Source organism: Barbus barbus (assembly GCF_936440315.1).
Source record: "Barbus barbus genome assembly, chromosome: 5".
In the NCBI taxonomy this organism is placed as follows: Eukaryota; Metazoa; Chordata; class Actinopteri; order Cypriniformes; family Cyprinidae; genus Barbus; species Barbus barbus.
In genome coordinates this window covers 35,745,392-35,768,470 of record NC_136733.1, presented here as the reverse complement: position 1 = coordinate 35,768,470, position 23,079 = coordinate 35,745,392, and the positions used below count along the sequence as shown (strand labels likewise).

Sequence of the window (23,079 nt, the reverse complement as noted above, 5' to 3'; positions counted from 1 at the left end):
TATGCTATATCACAGATGACACTTAACTGATATAAGTTGTTCATTAACCTTTCTTTGACTTAATTTGGAAAAACAATAATGTGAGTTAAGTCTGTCATGACTGATTATTTAAATGAATCTGCAACTGCATATGATAGTAATGATTGTGTTGCATTGGTTTTATGAGGCTATAGAGTGAAACATATCAATATACAATTAAGACTTTATAGTATTACTATTATACATTACAGAAAGTTTATAGTCTGCAAACTCAGACATTCTGACTTCAGAGATCATGAAGGTAATGCTGACGAGACAACCTTTGCGCGAAATATATAAGCAATGATGAAAACCTGGTTCTTTGCAGTTGCATGCATTTGTGATTTTCTGACATGTTGTCTTGTGTGGTGTCAAGGTCAGCCTCTATTGTTAAAATATGCAATCTATGCTTATTTGATGACAATTTACTGTGATTTAAAGTTACAATTTATACTGTATACCTATACATAAACAAATTGAGATATGCTGATTTCAGGACATTAGAAACATATCACGCTTTCCAAAGTATGTGATCTGCTGTGCAAATTGTTTTTACACACTAATCAGGGTATAATTATTTAAGACTGCAATATTTTTTTTTTTTTTCAGCCAGAGTAATAAATGGGTAAAAGTCCTAGGATTATATGAAAAATAGTTTTATTTTTGTATTTTTCCAATATTTCTTTATATAAATTCATCTTATTCCACATGGAAATATTACAGCACATTTACTTAAATCACATCTATTACACCCAACTACGTAATGGCTGATACACGTTGGCAGTTACAAATTAGCTCACTTGATTATATTAATGTAGTGATGTAACAGTAATATATCCAACTAATGTATGTAACTTTATATTGCATCAATGTAGCCCTAGGAAACAACCTTGAATCTATGATGTGCCAACATGTGCTGATGTTACATTTAATTGTACCATGTGAACAAGTTAATTAAAACAGTGGTGCTTCCTCTGTGGTCTTTCTCACTGTCATTTTGTTTGTTTTACATTATCTCATTACTATGGTATGCAGCACTTTAAAAAAGGATGCTGGTTTAGCTTAATTTATTTGGTCATATTTCCACACAAGTATGCATGTAAAATGCTTCGGTGGAATGGGTCTGCTAAATCTTTTTTTTTACTCCATGACTTTTATATACTGGTGCTAACCCTAACCCTAACCCTAATCTCAACTAGACCAGCAAAAAGTATCTAGTAGTGAAACAAGAGGGTTTTTGACAACTTATACTATCTCACCAGGCCTGTTAAGGTAATGCATTCCAATCAAGTGTAACATTCATCAGTGCAGACAAGAGGAATTCACCAAGGCCATGCAAGCTAACAGTACAAAACCTCCCTGCAACAAGCAATCAGGACTAAATTGAAAATACTTCCCTCGTCTGAATTTCAATCTAAACCACTGACACAGAAGGCAGACAAAAACAATAACTCTCTCCATAGTGTAATGTTCAGATTGGGAACACTGTCAGCTTCTTGATACACAGCAAATAAAAGCAATTTATTATGCTGATGCCTAACTTTTAAAAGAAAATAACATTGTGTTCTTTTCAGCTCCACATTAAGAAATTCATTGCACTGGATTTATTCAAAATATTCCTATAAACTGTCCACAATGTAAACTTGTTAATTCTTGCAAAACATGATTTTTGTTTAAGCCATACAAGCTCATTGCATTTATTTTTTAACCATGCACCTCAACTTGTGATGCTTTACAATTGAAGAGTTCATTTGCAAAAACAGATAACTCCGTTTTGAACAATTTTCAAAAACCATGTTTTGTCATTGTACATTCCAATTAATCTCAATCAAACTGCAGATGGGTTATTTTGATCAAGTAAAAAATTACTAAAAATACAGCTAACTAACACAATAACAACATGATAACATCATAAAAAACATGATTTTTGAAAATAAAAAAAAACAGGGTTATCCGTTTTTGCAAATAAACTTTTCAATTTGATACAAATATGCGCACTGTTCTCCCATCAATTTTTCCAGAAAGGAAAATTAGCTGAAAATTCCCTCACCCTCAAGCCATCCAAGATGCAGATGAGTTTGTTTCTTCATCTGAATAGATTTGGAGAAATTTAGCATTACATCACTTGCTGCTTACTAATGGATCGACACTTATTCACTGCAGAGGATCTATTACTAAACAAGTGATGGAATAGATTTGGAGAAATTTAGCATTACAAGGAACAAGCAGGAAGTTTTTCAGCAATTTTGTTTTTATTTTTGTGTGAACTATTCCTTTAAGGAATTGCATACAAGGGCTTTGTAATGATAACAGTCAGCAGCATGTTCTTGAAGAAAAAAGGGAATAATTAAAAAAAACTTTTATAAATTACATTTTAACCCCATTCATTGTGTAGCGTCACTCTCCAACCACTAGTTGGTGGGGGGTGAAGAGATGGAGGAAGATCTGGAATAGACAGCAAATACGGAGGTATCTCAATGGTTTCAGCACATTCTTCCTCTTCCATCTTTAAAACTCTGAAAATAAAAGGAGTTACAGGTGACTGCTGAGCTCAAGAGCATATGTGTGTTTTTTCTACCGCTGGAATGTAGGTAATTATGCAAATGACACCGCTGTAGACTGCAGGCATCTCATTTAAATGTGCGTCAGGGTGACCTCTAAAACAAGAACCTCTGAAACACACTTGGACCTAAGCAGCTGGAATCCTTCATTCATTAAGTTCAGCAACATGCTCAATCATAATATAAAATTGGTTGTCTTAGACAAAAATAAATCAATAAAGGGCCTCTACAATGGGTAACATAAGCATAGTCCTTCATATTAGAGTGAGAATTGTGAGTTCCATGCGAGTAAGAAAAGTGATCATTTATCAACATCAACGTCAAAGTAATTAAGGACTAAACCCATCTTAGTGAATGAAATACTTATTGGAAACATTCCAGCCTTTTCAAATCATCATTCTGTGCAGTATCCCACATTAAGTACCTTCCTGATGTCAAAGCAGCCAGTTTCTTCTCTCTTCTGGAGAGCCATTCATCAATGCAGTAGATGATCCATCTTGGTCAGGGTCTTCCTTCTGCCGCTTGTCATCTGACAGGAAATTACCACAATTGCTACTCAGTTTAACAGACTGAGAAAATTCCCATGTGTAAGCCAACAGCTTGCCTTCTCAGTAAACTATGACTTAAAGATCAATGACACATCTAAAAGACATCATAAGATGAAGGTCCAAGAAAGCTGCTGCTCACTGCTGTAGCACCTCACCATCAATCTTTTGCTCCAGCATCTTCATATGTCTCTCAGACATGTGTGAAAAACGACAGCTTGTACCAAATACACATTGTCCTGAAAGACAGTAAGAGGAAAAAGCAAACTTATCAGATTCATAATAGCAAACATGCTAAAGAAGAAACACAGCGGTGTGGCTTCCTCTGTCAAATTTCTCACCTGTCTGGAGAAACTTTCTGCAGGGCTCCTTTGTCCGCTCTTCATTTAAAACCGTGGCAACGTCTGAAAATAAAAACTAAAAACGTGATTCATCTCAAATGAATGTTTAATAGCCTCCTACTGCTTTGTGACGTTTTCTGTGAATACCTCTGAAGCTGTCAAACCAGGCTTTTTTCGCCCGGTGATGCTGGATGCTGTTGAGGTGAGGTGTGAGGTGCTTCTTTCTGTTGTGCAGGTTGTCTTGAAAACTGCAGCCACAATAGTCACAGTAATATCTCTTCCCCATTACTATGCAGAAACACTACAAATCAGACTTAACTAAAAAAAAAACACTAATTAAGTTATAATATAAAAAAAATTATAAATTATCAATTTTAATTTTAGAACTCGTCCTCGATTAAAGCATGTGAGGAGTTCAATATTTTACATTTGAGACTAATTAATTTTGTTCTGTCAACAATTGGTTATTTTACCATTATCGACTATAAATGTACAGATTGTTTTGATTTAATATTTACATGTATCTAAAAAAAGCATCCAAAAAAAAAAAAAAAAATCATAATACACATATAACAACCCAAATGTGTCCCCGACCACAAAACCAGTCATAAGGGTCAATTGAGAATTATACATCATCTGAAAGCTGCACCTAATAAGCTTTCCATTGAATGTATGGTTTGTTCGAATAGGACAATATTTAGCTGAGTTACAACTATTTGAAAATCTGGAATGTGAGGGTGCAAAAAAATCGAAATACTGAGAAATTCACCTTTAAAATTGCCCAAATGAAGTTCTTAGCAATGCATATTACTAATCAAAATATTAAGTTTTGATATATTTACGGAAGGAAATTCATGGAACATGATCTTTATTTAATATCCTAATGATTTTTGGCATAAAAGTAAAAACGATCATTTTAACTATATTTTTCAAAATGAAAATAGGTTTTGTGCTCCAGGGTCACAAATATAATATTTACTTTTACTTTTACTTTACTTTTAGTCATTTAGCAGACGCTTTTATCCAAAGCGACTTACAAATAAGAAAAAGTAACTAAGACTAAAAGTCAAAACTCTGTAAATACTATATACACACATTTAAGAAAATAAAGAAATGCAATAAAATTGACAAATGCACACAACAACATTTCAATATTAAACATTTAAACGAAAACAAAAAATAAGCTAAAAACTATTCAAAATATTAAAACAAGAAAAGGTATGAGTATAATAATGCTTCTAACATAACTACATGTGTATGTACAGCCACACACATATACATATACATACATATAAAAATGAATTCAATATATTAATTTTACACCAGTTACAATTGTGACAAATAATAATAGTAAAACAAATATGTTCACTAAATAAAAATTAAATTTAGTCCAAAAAATATAGGTGTCTGTGTCATAAAAAATAATGATCGCAGATCATGTAATACATAATAGTATACTATCAGTACTATCAGTCAGTGGGGAGGTTAGTTAAACGATTTCAGAATTTTAAGTAATGTTTCACTAAATTATTATTATTATTATTATTTATTTATTTAAAAGTTTTATTTTGGGTCTTAGTGCATGATTGAATAATTTCGCCTGTGTAATTTTACACCAGTTACAATTGTGACAAATAGTAATAGTAAAACAAATACGTTCACTAAATAAAAATTTAATTTAGTCCACAAATATAGGTGAAATACAGCTATTTGCATTACTTAAAGGGACAAACTGACAGAATTCACTCTAATCGCGTGGAAAAAAACAGATGCAAAGAAAGTAAACGATGAATACTGACTGTCTTAGGCCCTATATATTCATACATTTTATCTATATTCCAAAGTATTGACAGAATTTCTTGTGAACTGTCCCTTTAACTGTAAAATCCTTTCATGCACTCCCACTCAGCAGGCGGCAGTACTCCAGCTTTTGCTATCATACCTTTCATATTAAATATACAGCTCATGTGCTGGTGTGTGGCGGTATAACACACTCAACGCAGCCCACTTTGACTAAGCAACTCATCCATCTTTGGATGTGCTTCCATGTGGAGTCCCTGACGCTGACTGTAAGCAGAGACTGAAATCTCCCATCGGAGCACAGGAACTGTTACAGCACACGGGACGCTGGAGAGGGACACTGGCCCCGATGGCCAAGAACACGCTGTCTTCGCGCTTCAGAAAGGTGGACATTGATGAATTCGACGAGAATAAATTCGTGGACGACCACGACGAGCTTGCCGACCAGCAAGGACCTGATGCGGTGGAAGTCGACAACCTTATCAGGCAATATCCTTTAATGTGAGCGCAACGTTGAGACATGTGACATGAGAGCGCGCGCCTCTGTAAAGATGATCGTGCTGCTTTGTTTACAAGATCTTAACAGCGCGTCGGTTTGTGTTTCTTTAAGCTGCAGCGATACTTTGATGTAGTTTATAATTTGCTATAAAATGCATCACGGTGAGCACAAAGATATTATACAGCATAACTGTTTTCAACATTGATTATAGTAAGCAGTGTTGTCTCGAGCACCAAATTAGTTCACGATTATAGTTTACTTTAATAGAATCAGCTTTATTCGCCAGGTATGCGCAAACACACGAGGAAGTTCTTGGTACATGCATATCTGACATGAGAACAGAAACTTTAAATAAGACTTAACAATAAATAATAATGTGCATGAATCTGATTTGTGTATAGATTTGTGCATTATTTACTCTCTCTATATATACAGCTGTATAGAAAATATGCATATGTATTTACAGAGTACTTGAGAGAGAGGCAATAATTAGAGATGGAGAACACGGATATTAATTCCTGTGTTAGCTGTTAGGCTGGAGATGGCATGGGGGGGGCTGTTTTCATGCCTAGATGTTCAGAGATCTGTAGCGTCTGCCTTGAAGGGAGAAGTGCAAACAGGTTGATCCCCAAACATTGCACAGTCTAAAAAAGTTATTAAAAGTGTGTTTTATTCATGGTCACAACTGTAAATGCTGAAACTGCTTAATAAGACCCAAGAGAACTTTGCAATCAATACTCTGTGAGGGGAATAATTTAATATGAGTACTTTGAAATCTAACATCTCATCAGGTGAATCAATAAGTTACTTATTCAAAATGGGACTTTTCCTTGTGGTCACAAATGTGACATGTTTATGATTCCTTTGATTGTGATGTTTATGAGACTGAGCGATATTACACAGTTTGAATTATGACATTTTAAATGTTTTTTTATGGTGCTTTAAGACAGAATGATCTTTTATAGAGGTAAACTGGAATTAAACCGCTTGGGACATGCTTTCATTTACAGTTGACAACTCTGTATGAAATACATCAGAAATAGCTCAAAATACATTTTCATCACAGATGTAACCACTGGGATTAAAAGGGCTAATTTGCATCCAACACCTTATGGGGGAAAAAAGAAATGTCCGATCTGTAAACGCTTGTTGTTCCAGCAGTTTGTGTTTTTAGGAGCAGTGAAAGTATTTCTTCTTACTTGAAGTGACGCGTTTAAAAATGAAATTAAGGTTTGACAGGATTTCAACTTTTATTTTGTATAATATAATGCACTCTTTCCTCGAGCGTTTTGCTGTCTTGTGGAGAACAACAGCGCTGTGACATTCCAGATACATCATTCTGTCACAGTTTTCCAATCATAGGCATTCGAAGCAAACAGTCGTCTACATTGTCTCGCAGTAATTAACCTGTTGTGAATCCACAAGCTATTGTCACATTGCCATTCTCGTTTCCTTGTACTGTATAGGCTGAGGTGCACAACGGTGTGATTGTCTGTGATATTTCTATTTGTTTATGATCTCCACGGTGCAGGTTATGCTCACAGGTGAAATATGCCTGAACGTACACTCCTCTAGTTTTGGATGAAGAGTTGTCATCATTCTGCTGTGTAAAGGGTTGGGATTTGGCCCTGGCAGGATGTGAAATAAAATATTTGACTTCCATATCTGATGCCAGTCATCTCAGGGCTTTCTACCCCAATTGTGCCCAGAGACCTCTGATTTGCATCAGGCTTCCTCTTCCTCTCCGCTCTACCATAGTACCTGGTTTAGTAAGTTCCTGTAGATGGTATCTGATGGAGCAGCTATAGCCAGTGAGACCAATTGTTGTTGTTTTTTTCAGAGTTCACGCTCACATAGGGGATTCTCTTTAACCATCTCGCTGTACAGTTGAGTGTCCTTTATCCCTTAATATGAGACCCTCAGATGTGTCAGATGGTCTGTCCAGCTGTTGTAGGCATCAGCATTTGACTTGTTTAGCAGCACTTCTGTGCAGTGGGGCAGAATGCAAAGAGCTTGAGCTTGCTGAACCTCAATGTGTTGTTATAGAACACTGAGCTGCACTTTGAAAAACAAGAGGTCCCACAGGAGCCTTACTTGGTCCCTGTAGAGTTTGTTGATGTTTTGAATAAATCCCTGGCAGTACATGCTTTTACCACATTCATGATATAGGGAAAATTGTAACTTTTTAATAATAATAATATTAATTAATTTATATTTATATAGTTACTTGATTTATTTGATCAAAATACTGCAACAAAAAGCAATATTGAAATGTTTTCTATTTTAATATATTTTAAAGTCCTTTATTTCTGTGATGACAAAGGAAGATTTTCAGAAGCCAGTAGTGTGTTACTTGATCCTTCAGAAATTATTTTCAATGTTGATTTCATGCAGAAAAAACATTGATTATTATCAGTGTTGAAAACAGTTGCTTATTACTAGCTGCTGCTTAATATTTTTGTGGAAACCATGATATATTATTGTAAATGCATCCTTACTCAAAGGTAATAATTTCTTTAAAAACAATCTTAATGTGTTCATATGTATATGAATGTACGTATGTGTATATGTATGTCCTCTGTATAAATTCCCCAGAGTAGAAATTTCATTGGACCTTTTTCATTTCTCATCTATGCTCCTTTGAGATTGGTTATTTTGAGAAGTGTCTGTCATCAAGTGGTAATGTAAATGTTAGGGATTCCCTGACAACTTGGTTCAAAATGTGGCCGTTCAGCCTGTATAATCTTTCATTCTTCATACTGCAACTCAAATCCAGAAGCCCTATATTATAGTGAAGAATTTATTGTTGGATAAGTTATCCCAAACTTAGGTGGAATGTCCTCAGCACAGCATGAGGAAAGGACATCTGGGGACAAGAAGTTCGAATTTTTCTGGAACACTAGGACGCTGAAGACGAGTGTCTTGAGACTCGAGAGTTTTCTCTGTTTTGCTTCTATGTTGAGGTCTTCTATTTTTAATATTGAGGTCACAGCGCCTAAAATGTGACTACTTGGATTAAAAATTGATATTAATGTCTCATCTAATTCAGAGGCTAAAATGAATCTAGTTGGGATAGCCACGTCTCTCTCCATATTAATGCAGTGTCATTCAGCGCACACAATCAATCATCCATGTTCCTGAGAGTTTAGTCCCATCTGAAAGACAAATTCATTCTTGGGCCTGAGTGTGTGTATTTGTTTGAGACAACTTTATCTGAAAAACTTCACTCCTCGTGTCAGTTTATGCAAAATTCAAAGCTTCCTTTTCTGTACTGTAGGCACGGTAAGAGCTTGAGCTATTGATGTCTTCCTTAACCAGCTTTAATGCACAGGGGACATGATGGCAGCCCTTCATATTGCTCTCAGGAACCCTCCAATCAACAGCAGGAACCCAGCAATAAAGGTACAGACTTTTTTACCAAGAACTACTTTTCAGAATGAAGCATATTGGGCACAGACTGGACGATTGCATCTTTCCTGTCTTTCATTCTCTCAGGAAAGAGCTCAGACTGTGGTATTGAGGGTTCTGACATCATTTAAGAGCAGCGATATGGAGGCCGCCGTTAAATCTCTCGACAAGAATGGAGTTGATCTTCTCATGAAGTACATCTACAAAGGCTTTGAGAGGCCCACAGAAAATAGCAGTGCCATATTGCTGCAGTGGCATGAAAAGGTAAACCCAAGCTATCAAGAGTGAGGTAAAAAAGGGGCATTATTTGTTTTTTGTCATCCATGGGATATATTCCATTTGGAGGGCTTTGAATAACAAAAACATTTTTCTTTTATAACAGGCATTTGCTGTTGGAGGACTAGGCTCTATTGTTCGAGTTATGACAGCTAGGAAGACTGTATGACTACCTGACTGAACCTGGAGACAGTGACGCTGTCACACCGAGGACACGAGGCAGGTTTGCCTGTTGCATAAAGGAAAGAAGAAAAGACCATCATTTTGAATGCTTCTGTCACAGAAGCACTTGTTTCAAACTGAAAAAAAATTTGCTTGTGTAAAAGTGAAGTATTGTTCATATGCCAATATAGCATAAATTGTTCTATGATATACTGGCATCAAAAAGATTTCAATCCGAGAAATGTACTGTGGAAGACTTAACAAACCCGGCGTATGTGCTATGAGTAACATAGTGAATACAGCATATTTAAGATCAGGTGAATGAGAGCAGCAAAAGTGAGCTCGTACATTTGAGGTTTTTATTGGATTTGAAGTGTTTTCTGTGCTCAAATAAGTTAGATTTAATCAATGTTTTATTTTATTTCACATCTTTGGTCCCATACTCGTTTTGTTTTTGTGCAGAGATTTAATAATGGAACCAGTGATGTACACCAAAGGGGTATACTGGGGATCGTTGTAAAGTGCCTGCTACATAAAGTAAATGGATCTCCTTTATGTCGTCATCTGTCTTTGATTTACTTATAATGCAATATTTATGTAAAGTATGAACATGTTATTATTTATCTCACCGGCCCTATATTGAAATGATAATACTTTACCACATACGTGTCTACCCTGTTTGACAGCTCTATCGGGACGGTGACTTGCAGGAAGTGCAGGGTAATTAAGATAATACATATCAGGAAATTAAGATAAAGGGGTCTTTATATTATTCTGAAGGATGTGCTACTGATAACTTCTATCATGCCAAGACCATTTCCTCTGAGATATCATTGAAGGAACAGAGTGCTGCTGGGCCCAGGAGCTGCATATATAAATGTCTAATGTTTTCCACAGTCTATGTATTTATATGGACTGAATCTAATATTTACGATTTTACTCCTGGGAATTTGAGTATGTGAGGAGTTTTACAATCCAGTCTTCATTAGAGATGCACTGATACTAAAAAATCTGGTTGATGATTATTTGTATGCTATGGCTGATAAATGGTCTATATTATGGAAGCCTGTTTCCGCCACAAATAAAACATAAAAAAGGTTATGGTGACTTTCTCTCTCACACTTCTGACTATTTTCTTGTAATTGCAAGTTATCTCTTTTTTCTCAGAATTGTGTCATATAAACTCGCAATTCTCACTTTTTTTCTATAAATTATAAACTCACAATTGCGATTTATAAAGTCTGACTTAACTTGCAATTGCAAGTTTATATCACACAATACTAACTTCATTTCTCAAAATTCTGAGTTTATATCTCGCATTTCTGACTTAATTTTTCACAATTGCAAGTTTGTATTTGGCAATTATGAGAAAAAGTCAGAATTGCGAGAAGTCGCAATTACCTTTTTTAATTTTTCTATTCAGTGGCGGAAACCGGCTTCCATGCTATACAGTATTAACAGTCTACAGTCATTTAAATGCTATAAGCATTGCAACACTAATGAATATTGGATTCGGAAATTTGATAACGATTGCATTTCACAGCGTTTTTAAATGTTACAGTAAATGAGCGTCAGATGATGGCAAAGATGATCTAATGAACATAACACAAATACTGAATGATACTAATAGATGGAAATATATTTTAAATATCATGCAACCCCAATCTTAATAATTTCTGTATCAGTTATAGTGCTATTAGTACATGAAACGGATGAAGGAACACCACAAATTAAACAAAACATTCATCAACTTTTTAATGTTCTTAAATAGCATTCTTAAAAACAAAAAAGCTTGCATGTTTGGTATCACATTTTTTCTGTATTCTTTTTTTCGGCATTTAACAACAAACATTAAATATAATTTGGCAACCGATAAGACAAAACTGTTTAGGGATTAAAAACACATGACAATGCAAGTATGTTCAACTAGCAACTCTAGAACCCCTTAACTTATAAAGAAAGAGTATTCTGACCATTACATCATTTTTGAAAATGTTCCCTCCCACAACAGTAGGAACTGGTAGAAAGCACCCGTACTACACCTTAGATCTGGCCCCGTGTTTACAATAGAAAACAAATGCAGTTGATTTTCTTTCAGTTCCTTCCAATCATGGCCACTAATGCATTTACAGGTTGCATTCAAATGGAGCAGGGGGCATCAACATATAACAGATTAGCTAATTAACATGCATCTACTACAGAAATTTGGGCAATTGGTAAGAAACGCTTTGTTAAAATTATTTTTAAAAAAGGGTATTGCATTTTCACTTAAATTTTAGGTTGGTAGGTTTCTGTTGTGGTACATTTCACGTTTTCAAGTGCTTAAATTGTATTCACCCCTGTGCTCTCAGCTAAATGATGCGGTGTGAATACAGCACTACACTGGGACAGTCCCAGCAAGAACTTGCTGGGTTAATTTACAGGTTCCTGGAAAGTTATACACACATACTAATACAAGTTAAATAAGGCAAAAACATTTGACAGTCCACCAGTCAAGGTCAGACAACTAGACAGAGAGGAAACAGTGACATCCACCATCTGTTTCCCTCTTCATCTCCATCCAGCCCTTCTCCTTTTGGCAAACTAAAAACCTAGGCCGTAAACCTAATTTGTGCCTGCGAGAGCACAGACAACTCTGTTGTCTGCTTAATTTGGGCAGTTGATATTCCATGGGAAGGTTAATTGTGTTTGGCAGTGATTTGTTCGTATGCAAACTTTTCTCTTTTCATTCAAGAGGATTATTAAAAAAAAAAAAAAAAAGCAGCTACGTGCAAAAATATCAAATAGAGACAGAGAGATGACAAGGTACTAGAGTCGTATGGGACATTGTGCTCTCCACATGCAAGAATCTTTTGGTCCCATTCGAATGGCCACGATCAACCCTGCAGTTCGGGGGTTGGGGGGGAAATCGGTAAACGTTGAAATATCAGTCACCATGTGTGGCGTTTTGTAACAAAGATCACAGACGGAGAAAATTACATGCTATTTGCCAAGCGTGACATTACGGAATGATCAGACATGCCTCTTGCCAACAGCACAATAAATAACATTGGAATCAAACTTAAATAGTGCAAGTAAAGTGCAAGGCTATTATTGTAACCGTTTTCATCGTAATTATCATCATGATGATATCATTATGAAACACATCACTTCTTATTAGACCGATGCAGTGCACTTGTCCTTGAGACAGATGGAGTTGTGAAAGAGGGACGCTCTTATGCCATGATCCTTGGAATGTCAGCTGACTGCACTCTTGTGAAGCAGCAGGAGGGTGCGCAATTGAGACAGTGGCATGGTCCATTCACACATTAGACAAAAGAACACTGCCCCGTCACATGCAGAGGGTCATTTTTTTCACAGATCTGCCACGACGAACAACCCAGACAGACACACTTTTCTGCATCACATTGACTTCTTATAGAACTATACATATTTATATATTGATATATACACAAATTTGTACTTATATACAGGAGTACACCTGTACATCTCTGTGACACTATAAAAGAGAACTCTGTTGGCTATTGGTGTCCACTGCACACTTGGAATAAGACATTAGGTTATTACATCAGCTATGCAAGTATGGGCTTACCACACTAGTACCGAGGCATGCTAAAAAGAATCAACGCTCAATAAAAATGGAGATTCTGATGTCCACGTAGTGTTAATTAATTAGCTGATGACCGAAATAACCCAAAAGAGGCACAGCACGGTGAGCCTCCTTCGAAAGACCAGGCGAAAGTCTGTGGAATTTGTGTGAAGATGGAAAAACGAACACGTTTTAACGAACAAAAAGGCCAAGATGGAGCAAAGAAATGCAAACATGCAACACGCTCCCTATGGAAAAATGTTGTGTAAACGTTGCAGAGGCAAAGAGTTGAGAAGGAAAACAAACTTTCTTCTCCAAAATGTGTTTTGCCAAAGCCGTAGGCTCATCTTTTTGTAAGAATCTCCCTGGATTTACACCGATACACATAAAAAATGTTTCCAAGTCTCCTTTCTTCTTGTGCTCTCTTATCACCTTCGGAAACGGCGATAGCTGCCCTCAACAGGTCTGAACGCCCGTGTGCCTGCGCTCATACACTCATACGATACATGCATGTAGTCAATTTTCCTGTATGTTGGGAGCAACTCTTTTTCATCTGGGTGTGTGTAGCTCCTTAAAATCTAAAAATACATGTGAACTCGACAAATTTTAAATATCTGCCCACAAAGATTAGATATTTTGTCTTGAATAGTTATTAAACTACTGTACTCTAGATCTAATGAGATTAGGTTAAACAACTATCTTATTCAGAAGAACCTACATACAACTTGTGTTTGTGTGTGTATGGGCATGAGCGTGTGTGCGTGTGCCTGCAGGTTGGCATGGTGCCACCATGTGGTCAATAGTTATCCAACATGCCATCAGAGAAGAGGTTTTGCACGTCCAACATGGCCGCCAGCTCCAGCACATGTTTCTGTAGAAGGCTGCTCTCCACCATCTCCTGTTTGGGCAGCGGCGGGTACGATTCTGGAAAGCTCCTCGCTTCCTGTAACAAGCACACAGAAATATTCTGATCCAGCTGCTCTGTGACAGTATCTTGTAATGTGCTTGCAGCTGTTAGTCAGTGGTCCTCAATCTGTGAAGTAAGTAGAGCCACCAGGAGGTATACAAAGTGACTCTGGAAAAGTCACAATACTACAAAATAAAATGTATATTCTAATTAAATGATCATTTTTCAGTGTATTATATCTACAGCTTTGTATGTATAATACTCCAATAGATGCCTGATTGTAGGATACAAAAAAAAAAAGTTATTTTAGTATTGCCTGTATACTTTTACAGTGTTTAATACCTTAAAGGGATAGTTCACCTAAAAATGAAAATTCTGTCATTAATTACTCACCCTCATATCGTTCCAAACCCGTAAGAACTTTGTTAATCTTGTAGTTCATCTGTAATTTTACGAAGCTATGAGAATACTTTTTGTGCGCAAAGAAAACAAAAATAATGACTTTATTGAACCCTGGAGCCATTTTGGAGAGTATCACATATGTAAAATACGTGTGCTGTTCTGTGTTTGTACTTTGATCTGAACGTAAACAACGTACATATGTTGCATCCGTTGTTTATGTATGTTATACTCTCCAAAATGGCGCCAGGGTGATGCGGAGGAGACGAATTGGTGAATAAATTCCTTATTTTTGTTTTCTTTGCACACAAGTACTATTCTCGTAGCTTCATAAAATTACGGCTTGACCACTGATGTCACATGGACTATTTTAATGATGTCCTTACTACGTTTCTGGACCTTGATCGTGTTAGGATCATTGCTGTCTATTTGAGGGTCAGAGAGCTCTCGGAATTCATCAAAAATATCTTAATTTGTGTTCTGAAGATTAACAAAGGTCTTACGGATTTGGAACGACATGAGGGTGAGGAATTAATGACAGAATTTTCATTTTTGGTTGAACTATTCCTTTAAATTAGAGGCAAAATTTACAATTTTGTAAATTTTCTCTAATATTTATATTTTATTTTAGCTTCATAAATGAAAACATTGTAGAAATATTTGTAGATTTAAATAACAATGAGTACAAATGGCTGTTGATCAATGTAATTGCGCCACCATTTTTTGTCCACACATAAAAAAAAAAAATTCAGGCAGCAAGAAAAAAGGGATGATTGATGTAAAAAGCAAGATATTATTCAATCGGATCTCAGTAGAAGTCGATTTCCTGATGGCAAAAACTAATTCATTTAGAGCTCAATTTTGAGAGTAGCAGCCAACAAATAAATGGAATCAGTCTGTTTCCGAGAACTTTTAAGAGCTGCATTACCTCACCTCATATTAAAAAAATATATCTAATATTTATTCATTATTTAATAGTCATTGATTCTGGTTCATGAGATAAATATGACTATTTCACAGATCATTACTAATCACTCTAATGTGTTTATTATATTAACATACAATTTATTTATTCAGTTCAGTCTCACCCGGAAAAGCTTGTGTAATCGGAGTGTGGTGCAGCAGAACACGAAACGGATCATGAGCAGACGTAGAAATTCATCGCCGTAAAATTGTAGAAAGGCCTGATCTGGAAGACAGTCAACAGGACAATTATTAAATATCTGTCTGTTTCTTCGTCCAACATGTCACTGATATGTAACAAATTTACGTAAGCATATTGGCATTACCTATAACTCGGGAACTCGTGATCATCTGGCCAATGTCATGCAAAATCTTCTGTAGGAGTTCCTGGGCCTTTTCCCACAATCCATAGCGCATGCTGCTCAGTCCACACACAGACAGGAAGCCCATGAGGGGGTTGTAAAGGAAAAGAGTAAACAGACTCCCACGCTGACACTGGTCTGTGAGTGAGTAAAGAAGAAAACAGCAGTTTAAAAATACAATAGATACTCACTATATAAATAACAGACAATCCTACTTCAAAAGAAAAGAAAAAAATGTTAAGCAAATACTAAAAATGTTTCCTGTCTCCTAACAGTGCCTAAACAACAAAAATGGAGACCTTGCATGCTCTTCGGATACACTGTCGGAGAAAGCAGACAAACAAGTGGCTGGCCAAACAGATTGGAGAAATTCTGTAGAAAAACAAGAAGAAGTCAACAAGCTAGAGTTACATTTTTAACAGTAAATTGTTCTACTAATACACAATGTGAATGTGTTATGAAATATACACAAGGGGGCGCTCCATTACTGAACTATGCAGTCAAATAAAGAAAATCAGTTGAGGAGGGGGAAAAACAAACACAAACAAAGGGTGATCCATCTATGAGTAAAAAGAAAAAACTACAACCACTACAAGGTCTGTTTCTGCTAACTATTCTCATGTTTATTCTAGTCAAGAAGTCAGATAGTCTTATTTACAGAGCAACCACATGGCTGCTCTTGAATAATAAATGGCCTCATGATGTCACGAAATGCTGCAATGACGGAAGAAATGTGAGAGTGTGACAAGGAGAGGAAGACGGAGAGTTGATGTCTCACCTTATAAGCTGTGCTGTTGGTTGAGTCGACAATGATAAACAGAGGTTTCCTGGTGAAGGGGAAAAGGTCTCCTGGGTGGAGACTGAAAAACACATGTTTGTGCATACATGCGTGTTAAAATAACACCTCAGTGTCTCAAACATGCAGTAAGCACGTTTTAGTTTCTAGCAGAATAGCACAGAATGGATGTCAATGAAGGCTCACCAGTGCATCTCTTTTTGTGCCTGGTTTCTCTTCTGCACCATCTCGCCGTTTACCACATCTCGATTAGTATTGGTCAGGACACCTCCAAAATCATAAGGTCCTGTACATAAAGAAATGGTGTTGGTAAATAATATCGATAGAACAGATTTGACTCCTTCCTGTGTGGATCACTCATCAAAATGAAGTCTAAAACTTTCAAGGTGGATCAACTTCGTTTTGCCCATTTCCAACACTACCATTCAAAAATTTGTGGTCAGAATTTTTTAAGGACATTTAAAGAAAATGCTTTTATTTAGCAAGGACGAATTAAACTAAAATGTTCTTTTGAACTTTCTATTCATCAAAGAATACTTGTTTTTGGTAGTGCTGTCAAATCGATTAATCGCGATTAATCGCATCCAAAATAAAAGTTTGTGTTTACATACTATGTGTGTGTGTGTGTATATATTTAATAATATATATCTTTATATTTCATATATGTCTTAAATATATGTGCGGGTATATATGCACAGTACACACACATATTATGTAAACAAACTTTTATTTTGGATGAGATTAATCGCGAATAATCAGCTAATTTGATTGGCTGAGCAGCTTCAAGAGTGCTTGTAATTAGTAGATATTTATGTAAATATAAAGAGAACAATATTCCAGATCGTCCAGTGTCAGAACAACAGCGTACCTTCACTCTCTGAGCGTCCAGAAGGAAGCACTCCAGTGGCAGAGAGATACACCAGCAGGACGCTATTGGCTGGCAGTTCCTAGCAATAAAAGAATCGGTGAAAGAAAAGAAAACTTTCAGTGACTAGAACAGAAAAATGAATCCATTAAACCGGCTAATTAAATCAAAACATTCACAATGATACAAATGGTAAAGCAGAGTCACAGCAAGCTAATTATTAAGTTCAGTGACACGCTAAGTGCCATGCGGCCAGAGCATCTCAGTAACGCTCTTAAGAGTAATAATACATCTCCAAATATCACAGGAGGTAGTATTAATCTTTCCAAATAGAGAAACACACACAGACCAGCTATTGACAGGAAATGGTTAAAAAAAAAAAAAAAGCACATGCAAGTGCCTGTGGCAAATACTTGTCATTGTTTACCTAAACAAATCATGAAGCAAGATGAAAAACAGCCTAAAAATAGGGGTGTCTGAGAGTTAAAAATGAACTGCTACAAAAGCAAAAGCACACAAGTTATCTGAGTCATGTGTGCGTGTGGGTTTTCCTCACACTCGAGGTGCTACGCTACAGCAGAGCAAATAGTAACACGTTAACACCCGGTTAGCATGCCATGCTGCTACACGCACACTCACACACGAGGTGTCACTCGAGACAACAGAACCCAAACTAGTGCACAGGATAGACAACCAGAATGCAATAACTGTACAGAAAAACAGCAGTTTTATTTACCTTTACCCTTGAATTATAATGAGATCCTGAGGCTTTAAAAGCCCCATAAAATCGTTCGATGAGCTGTGTTAGTGTGTTTCCTACTAAAACAGGTTTGGACAAGGAATATGGAAAGGCCTTTTTGAAATAGCCAAAAGGATTTAGTCTAGCTGTAAGTTTTACATGTTAGAGGAACGAACAGTCTCATTCTTGTGAGCGTTTGTTTGGAGATAAATCTGTGTAGTACAAGCCATCTTTGGTGTGTTTTTGCTCAAGAGAAAGAGAACATTTTAATTGGGTACATTATTGTTCAAAAGTTGGAGTCAGAAAGATTTTGAAATAATTTTGAAAGAAGTCTCTTATGCTTACCAAGGCAATGTTTGATCAAAACTGCACTAAAAACAGTAATATTGTAAAATATTATTACCATTTGAAATAACTGTCTTCTATTTCTATATATTTTCAAATGTAATTTATTCCTGTGATGCTTTTTAGCAGTTGGTACTCCAGTCTTCAGTGTCACATGATCCTTCAGATATCAAATATGCTAATTTGGTGCTGAAGAAAGATTTCAATGTTAAAAACAATGGTGTTTTTTTTTTTGGAAACAAATTTGAAAAGAACAGCCAATCAATAAATAAATAAAGAAACAGTCTTTGCTGATCAATTTAATGCATCCATGATGAATAGCAGTAAGAATTTCTTTAAAAAAAAAAAAAAAATCTTGCTGACCCCAAACTTTTGAACGGTAGTCAATGTTTGCTAAAAGTAAAATTTGTCATTTAGGAGAACATTAGCTCAGAATATATGGCAAATTTGATTTAAGCTCAATCATTGTGTCTGCGCCAAGGTCTTGATGCAATATAGAGTCAAATCAGGACGGAAATGGCAGGATGGATTGACAATAAATTGACAGGTGCTAAAAACTGCAATGACATCAACCAAACCTTGAAGGAGGCAGACAGGAAAGTGTAGAGCTGGCTGAAGGTTGGTTTGTAGAGGAGATATTTATGAGGGTTCTCTCTCTTGGCTGGCTTTTCATTGGGCTCCTATAATGAGAGAGATAAATGAGTGAGAGAGGAATAGAGAGACACTGAGAGCATACAGAGTGAGAAAGAACAGTGAGAGAGCCACTGAAAAAGGTGAAGTACTGAAATAGCGAGGGAGTAGGGGTGGAAATACTCAGAAACACTCAACATAGAGAGTGACAGGGAGAGTGTAAGAGTCTTCTCTTACAAGTGTCCCTGGCTTGGAGCTTTGTGTAGCCAGGTTCACCGGTTCCCTCTCAAGCGCTTGAAGCATACGAAACATATCGATGGTCAGCTCGCTAAACTTCACCTATAAACCAGATAAAATTCATCCATTACAAAAACTCAAGACTACAATAAAACTCTTTAGTTATTATAACCTACATGACAAGTTTGAAGTGTCTAATCATTTACATAAGAAAGGACCACTTGAATTTGACATATTATGTAACTTGTTCAGCCTGCTAGGTGTTTTGCTGTACTGTACTCCCACCTGATTGTTACAGTTGCCAACGATGAGCGCATCTGCCAAGGTAAGCTGGCCAACCACCATGCCCTGTTCAAGAGAGGGCACGCCTCCCTCCTGCAACCGATTGGATATGACCACCACAGCGTTGTCATCATTTAGGATCATAAGAGGATCCGCCTGTGTAGATAAAGAAATGGTACAAAAGAAAGACACAAATGTCAAGAAAACATGAATATTTGTCATAAACAGTTTTAGAAGTCTTACAGAGCATAAATCTGTACTTTATATAAACTGTAAAGGTTGTATAGAAAGATGCATTTATAATAACCTCTGAGATATTGTGCTTTTGAGTGTGCATTAGGAATGTAGAATATGGTGATGCAGAATATGTGATTTTTAAAGGGGTGGTTGACTGGTTTTTTTTCTAGGCTTGATCGTGTTTATGAGGTGCAGTCAAACGTGTTCATGCTTCGTTTTTTAAAAACGCATTATTTTTCACAATTTATCTTTATTCTACCTCTATTCTCTGTCTCTTCTCTGAATAACGCCCCAATTATTTCCTGGTTTTATGAAGCTCCTCCCTCAGAAATACGTGATGAGCTCAGATTGGTTAGCTGGTCTAGTGTATTGTGATTGGCTAAACCGCCTCTAGTGCGCGTCTAAACATCCCGCCCCTCGCCTCAGTGGCATGTTGTTCCGGTTGTGTTGTAAATGTGTTGTAAACAATGGCGTCGTCTATATTGCTTATCAATTTGAGCCCGATTGAGACCCAGAGGATATTGGTGAAGAGGATCGCGCAGAACCTGTGCAAGCACGGCTCTTAATCGTATGTTTTTTTGTTGTTGGTTCATACTTTTAGGGGGAAGTCGTGGCCTAATGGTTAGAGAGTCGGACTCGTAATCGAAAGGTTGCGGGTTCGAGTCTCCGGCCGGCAGGGATTGTAGGTGGGGGGAGTGAATGTACAGCGCTCTCTCCACCCTCAATACCACGACTGAGGTGCCCTTGAGCAAGGCACCGAACCCCCAATTGCTCCCCGGGCGCCGCAGCATGGCTGCCCACTGCTCCGGGTGTGTGCTCACGGTGTGTGTGTGTGTGCATTTGTTCACTACTCACTGCTGTGTGTGTGTGCACTTGGATGGGTTAAACGCAGAGCACCAATTTCGAGTATGGGTCACCATACTTGACAATACGTCACGACTTTTAGACTTTTTTTTAGATACGCTGTTATTTGTAAGTGCTACTGCTTCTGTTAGCTTTTAATATAGGTTTTACTCTGATTAAAGCTTTAATACAGCACAGCAACCGCACGCACGTCCATGTATAATGCTTCTCATTGCTATGTGAAAATAAGTGTATAATTGGAACAGTTTGTCACGAACAGAAACGAGGTCTGGGTCCAAGAATGCAGGGAGGTGTCTTTAATAAAACAAACTAACACAAAGGCCAACACGGCACAATAAACAGAAATCAAAACAAAACATAACATAAGCAGATCTCAGAGCAGGACATGAATCACGGTAACAACATATAATGAAAGCACACAGAGTGGTGAGAAGGTGGAAGCTATATAGTCCGTGGTGATGGGGATCAGCTGTGGGTGTAATGATTAGCCAGGTGTGTGCAATGAAACAGGTGCATGCGTGTAATCCTGTGAGTGGAGTCCGGGAGGAAGGGAGATGGCGACCTCTGGTGGGGAAGGGCAGACCTGCAGTCCGGCCTCGTGACAGTACCCCACCTTAAAGGAACGGCTTCCAGACGTTCCCCAAGATCCAACAGTCCGGAGGGGGGTGAAACAGTGAACAGGGGGAGGGATGGCGGGCCAGGTCCGTGTGGGGGCAGAGGGTCTGGAGATGGAGGCAGCGCAGGAAGCCAGGGCGAGTCTGGAGGAACGGACCAGGGGGGCTTCAGCCCAACAGGAACCCCAGGGCCCAGCCAGGGTGGGGCCGAAGGGACAAACCAGGCAGTGAGTTTAAGAACGGTCTCTGTGGCCGTGACAGGGCAGACAGTGAGTTCAGGAACGGCCTCTGTGACCGTGACAGGGCAAACAGTGAGCTCAGGAACGGTCTCTGTGGCTGTGACAGGGCAGACAGAGAGCTCAGGAACGGTCTCTGTGGCCGTGACAGGGCAGACAGTGAGCTCAGGAACGGTCTCTGTGGCCGTGACAGGGCAGACAGTGAGTTCAGGAACGGCCTCTGGCAGGGTAAGGAGCTCGAGTGGAGCCGGCAGGGCGAGGAGTCTGGGTGGCGCCGGCAGGGCGAGGAGTCTGGGTGGCGCCGGCAGGGCGAGGAGTCTGGGTGGCGCCGGCAGGGCGAGGAGTCTGGGTGGCGCCGGCAGGGCGAGGAGCACGGGTGGCGCCGGCAGGGCGAGGAGCACGGGTGGCGCCGGCAGGGCGAGGAGCTTGAGTGGCTCTAACACGGCCTCCTGGCCAGCAGTGAGCTCTTGGGAGGCCTCCTGGCCTTGTGAGACGGAAGCCTTCTTCCGTCTCTTCCTCCGTTTCCGGGAGCGGGATGCCGTGGCATACTCAGCCTCCACAGTGGGCGCCGCTGCGGCATTCTCGGCCACCTCTGGGGGATTGAGAGCGGGCACCGCCGCCTCGGGAGCGCTGTGAGCGGTCACCGCCGCCTCGGGAGCGCTGTGAGCGGGCACCGCCGCCTCGGGAGCGCTGTGAGCGGGCACCGCCGCCTCGGGAGCGCTGTGAGCGGGCACCGCCGCCTCGGGAGCGCTGTGAGCGGGCACCGCCGCCTCGGGAGCGCTGTGAGCGGGCACCGCCGCCTCTGGAGCGCTGTGAGCGGGCACGGCCGCCTCGGGAGCGCTGTGAGCGGGCACCGCCGCCTCGGGAGCGCTGCGAGCGTGCCCCGCCGACATCTCCGCCGCTAACTCCACCCTGAAGGCTGAGCCGCTCACCTGAAGAATCCTGTCGATGTAACCATCCAACGACTCCTCAGGGTCCCAGTATGGTGCTCGGGACCTGAACGGCTCAGCTAGACCGCTCCAGAAAAAGACCACCAGACACTCCTTCTCGACGGTCGACTGCCGAGCCAACCCGATGAACTCCTTGGAGTAATCCTCCACGCTCCGATCCCCCTGGCGCATGTTCAATAACCTCCCCGCTGGACCCATCTTTGGTGCTTTCATTCTGTCACGGTACGCCCCCAGGAATGGCGTGGAAAGACGAGGTCAGGGTCCAAATGCAGGTAAGGCTTTTAATAAAACAAACTAACACAAAGGCCAACACGGCACAATAAACAGAAATCAAAACAAAACATAACATAAGCAGATCTCAGAGCAGGACATGAATCACGGTAACAACATATAATGAAAGCACACAGAGTGGTGAGAAGGTGGAAGCTATATAGTCCGTGGTAATGGGAAACAG

The 23,079-nt window shown here is 38.9% G+C and overlaps 3 protein-coding genes and 1 pseudogene across 5 annotated transcripts in view; 1 reads left to right on the top strand and 3 right to left on the bottom strand.

Annotated features, from left to right (window-relative positions):
* The window catches only part of LOC306869969 (CCN family member 1-like), a 1,026,947-nt gene that overhangs the window by 537,305 nt on the left and 466,563 nt on the right, over nt 1-23,079 (bottom strand). The window lies entirely within an intron of this gene.
* Nucleotides 2,393-3,751, bottom strand: LOC306869541 (zinc finger matrin-type protein 5-like; annotated as a pseudogene). Its single transcript has 5 exons — nt 3,613-3,751; nt 3,466-3,528; nt 3,283-3,363; nt 3,004-3,108; nt 2,393-2,534 (listed from the first exon to the last, which is right to left on the bottom strand). The product of its transcript is annotated as a zinc finger matrin-type protein 5-like (transcript).
* On the top strand, nt 5,488-11,676 carry LOC306870036 (actin-related protein 2/3 complex subunit 5-like protein). The gene is made up of 4 exons (XM_079417069.1): nt 5,488-5,755; nt 9,095-9,166; nt 9,260-9,436; nt 9,555-11,676. The coding sequence occupies exons 1-4, from the start codon at nt 5,615-5,617 to the stop codon at nt 9,615-9,617; spliced, it is 453 nt and encodes a 150-aa protein (XP_079273195.1). The 5' UTR covers nt 5,488-5,614; the 3' UTR covers nt 9,618-11,676.
* The window catches only part of LOC306870035 (protein SCAI-like), a 30,768-nt gene continuing 19,031 nt past the window's right edge, over nt 11,343-23,079 (bottom strand). For both annotated transcript variants that reach the window (XM_079417067.1, XM_079417068.1), the window contains exons 9-18: nt 19,728-19,880; nt 19,443-19,544; nt 19,154-19,255; nt 17,495-17,573; nt 16,813-16,912; nt 16,609-16,690; nt 16,130-16,202; nt 15,795-15,968; nt 15,594-15,694; nt 11,343-14,142 (exon numbers count right to left, since the gene is read on the bottom strand). In XM_079417067.1, coding sequence (XP_079273193.1) covers nt 13,996-14,142; nt 15,594-15,694; nt 15,795-15,968; nt 16,130-16,202; nt 16,609-16,690; nt 16,813-16,912; nt 17,495-17,573; nt 19,154-19,255; nt 19,443-19,544; nt 19,728-19,880 — 1,113 coding nt within the window. In that variant the 3' untranslated portion in view covers nt 11,343-13,995. The remainder of the gene's footprint in view (nt 14,143-15,593; nt 15,695-15,794; nt 15,969-16,129; nt 16,203-16,608; nt 16,691-16,812; nt 16,913-17,494; nt 17,574-19,153; nt 19,256-19,442; nt 19,545-19,727; nt 19,881-23,079) is intronic.